The 8,968-nt window shown below is 45.9% G+C and overlaps 1 protein-coding gene across 1 annotated transcript; it reads right to left on the bottom strand.

Annotated features, from left to right (window-relative positions):
• Positions 1–1,048: 1,048 nt before the first annotated feature.
• Positions 1,049–2,290, bottom strand: LOC140134104 (tigger transposable element-derived protein 1-like). Its single transcript, XM_072154737.1, has one exon. It carries the CDS (start codon positions 2,288–2,290, stop codon positions 1,049–1,051), a length of 1,242 nt encoding a protein of 413 aa, XP_072010838.1.
• Between the last annotated feature and the right edge of the window lie 6,678 nt (positions 2,291–8,968).

Raw genomic sequence — 8,968 nt, 5'->3', positions numbered from 1 at the left:
TCCATTTTCTTTGTAGTGCCCAAACCAGGTTACTACAGGTGTTCATGTATGAATGGGAAGCTGTCATCAAGATAACACATTTTCACCCATTGATAACTTCCAATTGCCTTTTTAATACTGATTTCCAATCTGAATGTATAATAAACATTACTGCTTCCACTGATATTATATATCAAGTACAGGTAGTCCTCGACTTACGACGTTGATCTGTTCTTATGTGGCGGCGTAAACCGAATTTCGACGTATGTCGGATCATACGTTCATACAGTACTGTACCATGATAACAGTACACTACTGCGAACACTTAGCCTATCCAAACACCTATCCTAACACAGTATCCTACATAATTATCAATAAACATAGGTACAGTAAAATATTGTGCAGTATAGTACGTTTAATAATGAAATACTGTACTGTAAGTGCTGTAACAGTAATAAACAGTGTACGGTAATAAACAAAGATACTGTAACAATTCCAAAGAGAGAACAGGCTTACTTATTGGGAGGAAGCTGCAGAAGGTTCTGGAGATGCTGGGGAAGCTGAGTCAAGAGGGGCAGCTGAGTCAAGAGGGGCAGCTGAGTCAAGAGGGGCAGTTGAGGTAGAGGGTACAGGATCTGTTGCAGGATTTGTTGCAGGCCTCTCTACCTTCTTGAAGTACTGCTGAAGGTTAGTTTGGAAGGAGACCATCTTCTTCTCCTCCAAGATCTCCTTGCAACAGCTAAGGGAATCCATGACTCCTCTGGCAACCCTAGTGTACTTTTCCATGTTGGGATCCTCAGCCTCAAACCTTGACAACCCTTCCTGTATCAGGGCAAAACCTGCTGCCAAGCCCTGCCTTGTAAATCTCTTAGGTTCTGGGGTTGGTTTGTCTTCCTCTACCTCTATCATCTGCTTCTCCAGTTGAATAAGGTCCTCAGCAGATGACTCCTCTCCATGAGATGCCAGTAGCTCTGTGACATCATCCTCCTCCACCTCCAGATTCATTGTCTTACTCATATCAACAACGTTCTTTATGACGCTAGTCACTGACTCTTGGACCTCTGTGACATCATTCACAAACTGGTGACAGTTTTTTCCACACACCATTCATACTGGTCTGCTTAACCTCATCCCAGGAATCAGCAATGTTATTCACAGCATCAAGGATGTTGTATGTTTTCCAAAAGTCCTTGAGAGTCAAGTCCTTATCCTTTTCAGTTGCTGCTAAAGCATTACCAATGACCCTTTGTAGGTAGTAGGCCTTGAATGCAGCAATGACTCCTTGGTCCATAGGCTGTATTAGGGCAGTGGTATTAGGTGGAAGGTAAACCACCTTGACATTAGGGTTAAAGTCATCCAGATGGGCAGGGTGTCCAGGGGAATTGTCCAGAATTAGCAACACCTTAAAGGGGATATGCTTGCAGGTACAATACCGCTTCACGTCTGGCATAAAATGGTTGGTGAACCAGTCATCAAACACTGCAAGTGTCACCCATGCCTTCCTATTAGACTTCCACATGACTGGTAGATGACCTTTTGAAATACCATTGAGCGCCCTTGGATTCTCAGCTTGATATACCAGCATGGGCTTCAGTTTGTAGTCGCCAGCAGCATTGCCCCCAAGAAGCAAAGTCAGTCTTTCCTTGCCGACTTTATGACCTGGTGCTGTCTTCTCCTCCTTGGCGATGTACGTACGGTTAGGCAAACGTTTCCAGAACAAGCCGGTCTCATCCACGTTGAACACTTGTTGAGCATAGTAACCACCCTCCTCAATTATCTTAGCCAATTCTTTAGGAAACTCAGTTGCTGCTTTCTCATCAGCACTAGCAGTTTCACCCTGCACTTTATTGTTATGGAAATTGGCACGATCCTTAAACCTCATAAACCAACCCCTACTCGCCACAAATTCTTCACTTTGATTTCCTTCCCCCTTTTCTCTTTTCAAAGCCTCAAACAGTCGCCTAGCCTTCTCCTGAATAACCATAAAACTCACAGGGATACGGCATTGATTTTGGTCTTCCAACCAAGGCACCAATAATCTTTCCATTTCAATAATAAGCCCACTACGCTGCTTTGTTATCACTGTTGCTTTCATAGGAGCAGATCCTTTCACATGTTCAAGGATACGATCTTTATCCTTGATAATCGTAGCAACAGTCGAACGACTAAGTCCTAATGACCTGCCAATTTCTGTTGCTGTTTCCCCCTTCTCAGATCGCCTTATGATATCTACTTTCACCTCCGTGATGATGGCCTTCCTTTTCTTTGATGCACTGGTATCAGATGAGTCTACCTTTTGTTTGGGAGCCATAATGAAGGGTGTTATGGCGTGCAGGAGACTCGTTTTTCTCATGTACAGTAACCGGGTACAGTGTGCAGTACTCTATGACTTCCGGCGCACGTACAGTTTGACTTATGACGCAAAACCGCGTAAGTCGGAATGAGACACATAAATCGTCATAACCACGAAGCGACGTAACCAGAGACCGTCGTAACCCGAGGACTACCTGTATATCAAAGTTACCTGTCTCCATGCAAACAAATTCCATCTAGTCATGTGAGTCCAAGTCCTATGTCATCATCATCATTATCTCCTCTCTTCCTGCTTTCTCCCTCCTCCTCCACCCTCCTGCAGATGTAAGCTGGCTTGAAATGTGATGTGAGAGATTGGCTTGGAGCAAGGGGGTGAGAAAGGGAGCTAGCAGAGCAGAGAGCAGATAATCATAATGATGACAAAACAGAGATTACAACCTTGTAAACAAATGCCCCCACGACAGGACACAGTTTGCTGGCAGGGAACAGGTATATTTTTATCTACTCCTAAAAGTGAGCAGAATCAGTAATGTTAATTATAAACAGATTACTATAAATTCTATGGGAACCTGTCATTAGATGAACCAGTGAAATCCTGATGACAGGTTCCCTAATGATTCAGTATGGTCAATGCATTGAGAGAGCTGTCTGCAGCCCCCCTACTTGTACCCCAATTTTTCAGTAAGCTATCCCCAGTCCTGTGGATAGGGAAAAATTTGTAGTAAATTGAGAACACCTTTAAGGGGGTTGTAGCTACTAAGAAAGATTTGACATATTAACAGTATAGACTAGTGATGAGCCGACCCGAATTGCAAAGTTTGGGTTCATAATAACATTAGTAGGTTTGAGTCCGGGGGTTAGCTCTACCCTACCATTAACGTCTGTTAGATCGTGCTGGCGCTGATCGCCGGTGTCACTGGTAATAGGACACAAACAGGGTTTCAAAATTTGGGTTCAGCAGAACTCGAACAAACCCAAATTTTTTTACGGGTCCGCTCACCTATAATACATATATTAGTTATATTCTTGATCTGTAGGAGAAATCTGTTATTTTATTAAACATGATTGATGAGAAGTTGCATGAAATAAATAAAAAATGTTGATTTTCTTCTTTCCCCATAATATAAATTGAGAGAAATTCAATGCTAATGTGTATTTACCGCAGCTTGATATCAATGGAACATACAAATTGCTCTTTATACTGTCCCATTGAAATATCTATTGAGAACCCCTAATAGAGAGATGTCCAAAAGACATCATATTTTCTCGGTATTTGTGTATAATGAAGGCGATAGGGAATTCTGCTTTATATAGAAGTACAACCATTGATTTCTGAAAGATCTATCCAGATGCGAAGACAGCTGCCTGGAACACATGCCTCAATGCCTTGACATCATATCGCACTTGTGCTAATCATTCAGTCACTCAGTCAATATCTCTGCAGGAATATGCTTTCATCTATCTTCCTAATCTTTGAGGAATTTGCTGTTTTGATCTTTGACCTTACTTTTTAGTAAGTTTTTAAGATTTGATGAGTCTCTTTTTTTCTTATTTTCATTGAAAACTGTATTTACTACAAATCTACGACCTATGAGGGAACTTGTCATGGTACATTACAATCAAACAATAAGACCGATATATAATATAAATAATGTGAGAAAAAGATAGAAAACATCAGAAGTGTAAAATATCTATAAATATATATATGTAAATATATATAACCAAAAAAATTGAGGAGAATTTATTAAGACCAGCATATTGCACTGCATTAACACACCACACTGGAATTACTAAGGATGCATCCAAATGATATCTATGTCTGATACGGTTTGACATACATTTTGGCTATTGTAAATTTGTTGTCTGGGGTGGAAAATCAGAAAATGTCCCAATTTCTACACTGTGTTCCAGGAATTGCGGCTTTTTCACAAATTGTAGTCAATTTATAAAAGAAGTAGGCAAACCTATTTTAAAAATACCATTGGATATGAATTTTATTTACTGAGAGCTGAATTAAAAAAATAGAGCAGGACATCAATGACATTTATTGTGATCAATTCAAAAAAGAGAGAAAGCGATGCACATACAACAGGCAAACAGATAAACTTTATTAAATGTAACCCAACACATCATCACAATGTATAAAGAGACACATACAGATAAAAGCAATTTAAAAAATGTGCTACATAGCACAATGCATTTATTGTGATCAGCAGGGCCGGATTAAGGTTGGTGGGGGCCCTTGGGCGCAAAATCTGGTGGAGGCCCCCACTAAGTGTAGCGTACACACACGTCCTCCTGCTTCCTTTCCACTATCCCAGCAGTAACACAGCTACAGCCGCCTCACCCCAGTAACAAAGCTACATACAGCCGCTTCATCACCAGTAACACAGCTACATACAGCCGCCTCACACCCAGTAACACAGCTACATACAGCCGCCTCCCCCCCAGTAACACAGCTACATACAGCCGCCTCGCCCCCGAGTAACTAAGCTACATACAGCCACCTCATCCCCAGTAACACAGTTACATACAGCCGCCTCATCCCCAATAACACCGCTACATACAGCCGCCTCATCCCCAATAACACCGCTACATACAGCCGCCTCATCCCCAGTAACACAGCTACATACAGCCGCCTCATCCCCTGTAACACCGCTACATACAGCCGCCTTGCCCCCAGTAACACCGCTACATACAGCCGCCTCATCCCCAGTATCACGGCTACATACAGCCCCCTCAGCCCCAGTAACACAGCTACATACAGCCGCCTCATCCCCAGTAACACCGCTACATACTGCCCCCTCACCCCCAGTAACACAGCTACATACAGCGGCGACAGCACGAAACATATATATATATATATATAGAGTATATACATACATTCCATATACACAGTATATACAAAAACTACATCATTCACATATATATAAATGTACACACATATATGCTTATATAAATATATGCGTGTATAAACACAGTATATGCATCTATACACAGTATATACACAGTAGATGCATAAATACACAGTATATACATATATACACAGTAGATACATATATACACAGTAGATGCATAAATACACAGTATATACACAGTAGATGAATATATACACTGTATATACATATATACACAGTAGATGCATAAATACACAGTATACTTTACAACGAAAAAAGAAAGAAGATGTGTCCTATATACACATCTTCTTTCTTTTTTCGTTGTAAAGAATGCCCTTTTTGATGTGTGGACACACAATTATATACAAATTCAGTCCCTCCAAAAACTTTATATTAATACACAGTATATACATATATACACATATACACAGTAGATGCATAAATACACAGTATATACATATATACACAGTATATACACATATACACAGTAGATACATATATACACAGTAGATGCATAAATACACAGTATATACATATTGTCACGGGTGCTCCCGCGATCCCTGTCACGGATCGCGGGCGCATCCGTGCTCCTGCATGTGCCCCCGCTGCTGCCCGGTGTCTCTTACCTCTCCCGGCTCCTGCACTTCCTCGGACTGCCGTGCGCGCGCGTCCCCGCCTCCTAGGGCGTGCGCGCGGCTCCGGCCAAAAATTTAAAGGGCCAGCGCACCGCTAATTGGTGCACTGGCTGAACACCTCACCTTTAAGAATCTGCCTCTTCCTGTGTTCCTTGCTGGATCTTTGTGCCTCATAGCCTTAGAGAAAGCTTCCAAGCGAGTATTCCTGCGTTCCCGTGTATTCCTGCGGTTCTGTGTATTCCTGCGTTCCTGTGTATTCCTGTGTGTTCCCGCTCCTGAGTCCTGTGTTTCCTGAGTTCCTCCGTGTTGCTGTGTTCCATGTGCCTGTGTTCCCGTTCCCACCTGCCTGGACCTCCCGTTGCTGACCCCGGACTTGAACCTGACGTTGCATCTCTGCCGCCTGCCCTGACCCTGTGCCTGGACCTGTCTACGAGATTGTCATCCGCTAAGGTACCTCGACCTCGGCTGCCACCGTGGGCTAGTCACACCTGGGAACGACCTAGTGGTATCCTGCCGCAGCAAGTCCAACCCGCTTTGCGGCGGGCTCTGGTGAATACCAGGTGCCGCTGGGCTCCGGTTCCGGGTGTTGGCTAGTTACATCTCCCGCGGTGGTCCAGAGGATCCACTGATCCTAACAGTAAGATCCGGCCATGGATCCCGCCGAGGCTTATTCTCCCAGTCAGCCTGATCTCGCCACCATCGTGATCCACCAGTCCCGGCAGATTGCAGCACAGCGGAATCAGCTAGAGCAAGTCACCGCCATGCTACAACAACTACTTGCTACCCAACATCAGCAACAGTCTCCAGAAGCGGCCGCTGCGACCCCTGCTACCCCGGCTTATCATCCTGCTGCTGAACCCAGGCTACGCCTCTCTTTGCCCGGCAAGTATGATGGAGATCCTAAGATGTGCAGGGGCTTCATCACCCAGTGCTCCTTGCACATAGAACTCATGCCGTCGCAATTTGCCACAGAGCGGTCCAAGGTGGCATTTGTCCTCAGCCTTCTTTCCGGGAAAGCCCTGGCCTGGGCTACTCCGCTTTGGGACAGAGATGACCCGGTTGTGTCTAGCCTCACTGCGTTTCTGTCAGAGTTCCGGTCAGTCTTCGAGGAACCAGCACGAGCCTCCTCTGCGGAGTCTGCATTGTTGAACTTGCGTCAGGGCAACTCATCGGTGGGAGAGTACGCAGTTCAATTCCGCACCCTGGCTTCAGAACTGGCTTGGAACGATGCATCCCTCATCGCTACATTTAAGAAAGGGCTCTCTGCGCAGGTCAAGGACGCACTGGCAGCTCGGGATCTTCCATCTACTCTGAGTGACCTCATCACCTTGGCCACTCGAATTGATGTCCGGTTTAAGGAGCGAGCTGAGGAACTACGATCCGAGTATCCCCAAGGCCGTGTTAGACGCATTCCTCGCCTGGCGCCAGTCTTCCAAAGGCCGCTCCAGGTCCCGCCTGAATCTTCTGTTGAGGAACCCATGCAGGTTGACCGAACCCGGCTCACTCTACAAGAGCGTTCCAGACGACGTCAGGAGAACTTGTGCACGTATTGTGCCAGCCCACAGCACTTCGTCGGGACTTGCCCTGTACGTCCCCAACGCCCGGGAAACGCCAGCACCTAGGCTTCTCAGGAGAAGCGTCCCTAGGTGTGAATAAAGCTTCTCCACGCTTGATTCTCCCTGTACTCCTCAGCATTGGCACCGGTACTCCGGTCCAGGTTTCTGCTTTCCTGGATTCGGGCTCCACAGCAACTTTGTAGATGCTGCACTGGTCGCCCTGCATCACTTCCCGGTGGTTCGTCTTGAGAAGCCCTTGTCCATTGCCTCAGTCAGTGGCCAGATTCTCTCCGTGCCTATCTGGTTTCGCACTGAACCCCTGCTCCTTCAAGTTGGTGCATTGCATAAAGAGAGACTCTCCTTTTTTGTGCTGCCACAGTGCACTTCCACTCTCCTGCTGCGTCTCCCCTGGTTGCAGCATCATGCCCCTGTTCTGGACTGTTCTTCTGGGGAGATTCTCCGTTGGGGTCCGGATTGCCCCTCACGCTGCATGACGGTTCCACATCCGCTTCCTGTCAGGACTGCTACCTTGTCTCCCAAGCCCCTGGAGGGACTTCCAGCTCCGTACCGGGACTTTGCAGACGTGTTTTCTAAAAAACAAGCCGAGATCCTTCCTCCACATCGTCCCTATGATTGCCCCATTGATCTGCTGCCTGAATCTTCTCTACCACGGGGTCGTGTGTATCCGCTCTCGGTTCCTGAGACTGCCGCTATGTCGGAATATGTTAAGGAAAATCTGCAAAGAGGTTTCATCCGCAAATCCTCCTCACCAGCTGGCGCTGGTTTCTTTTTTGTCACAAAAAAAGATGGCTCTCTCCGCCCCTGTATAGACTATTGCGGTCTTAACAAGGTCACCGTTAAGAACCGCTATCCTTTGCCGCTTATCACGGAGCTATTTGATCGTCTGCGGGGTGCAAGAATTTTTTCCAAATTGGATCTTCGTGGGGCCTACAACCTTATACGCATCAGGAAGGGTGACGAGTGGAAGACCGCCTTTAACACCCGTGATGGGCATTTTGAATATCTAGTTATGCCCTACGGACTTTGTAATGCGCCAGCCGTTTTCCAGGAGTTTGTAAATGATATTTTCCGGGACTTATTGTACAGTTGTGTCGTGGTGTACCTGGACGACATCCTTGTGTATTCTGCCAATCTGGAGTCCCACCAGTCTCATGTACGGGAGGTTCTCAGCCGCCTCAGGACAAACCACCTCTATGCCAAGCTGGAGAAGTGCCACTTTCATCAGAGGAGCCTTCCATTCCTCGGCTACATAATTTCTGATAGGGGTTTGCAAATGGATCCTGCCAAGTTATCTGCGGTTCTTCAGTGGCCACGCCCAGTGGGACTGCGAGCTATACAAAGATTTCTGGGCTTTGCTAATTATTATAGGCAATTTATCCCACACTTCTCATCTCTGGTCGCGCCGATGGTGGCGCTTACGAAAAAGGGTGCTAATCCCCGTGTCTGGCCACCAGCAGCAGAAGAAGCCTTCACGAAATTAAAAACTGCTTTTTCCTCCGCTTCAGTCCTTACCCGACCGGATACTGAAAAGCCGTTCCTGGTGGAGGTTGATGCCTCCTCCGTGGGT

The sequence above is a fragment of the Engystomops pustulosus genome, chromosome 5, assembly GCF_040894005.1.
Source record: "Engystomops pustulosus chromosome 5, aEngPut4.maternal, whole genome shotgun sequence".
Lineage (NCBI taxonomy): Eukaryota > Metazoa > Chordata > Amphibia > Anura > Leptodactylidae > Engystomops > Engystomops pustulosus.
The sequence above is the reverse complement of the archived record's forward strand: the minus strand, read 5'-3'. Positions and strand labels throughout refer to the sequence as shown.

Excerpts from the sequence above, each read along its gene's own strand:
- LOC140134104 (XM_072154737.1), bottom strand. The coding sequence starts at position 2,290 with ATGGCTCCCAAACAAAAGGTAGACTCATCTGATACCAGTGCATCAAAG.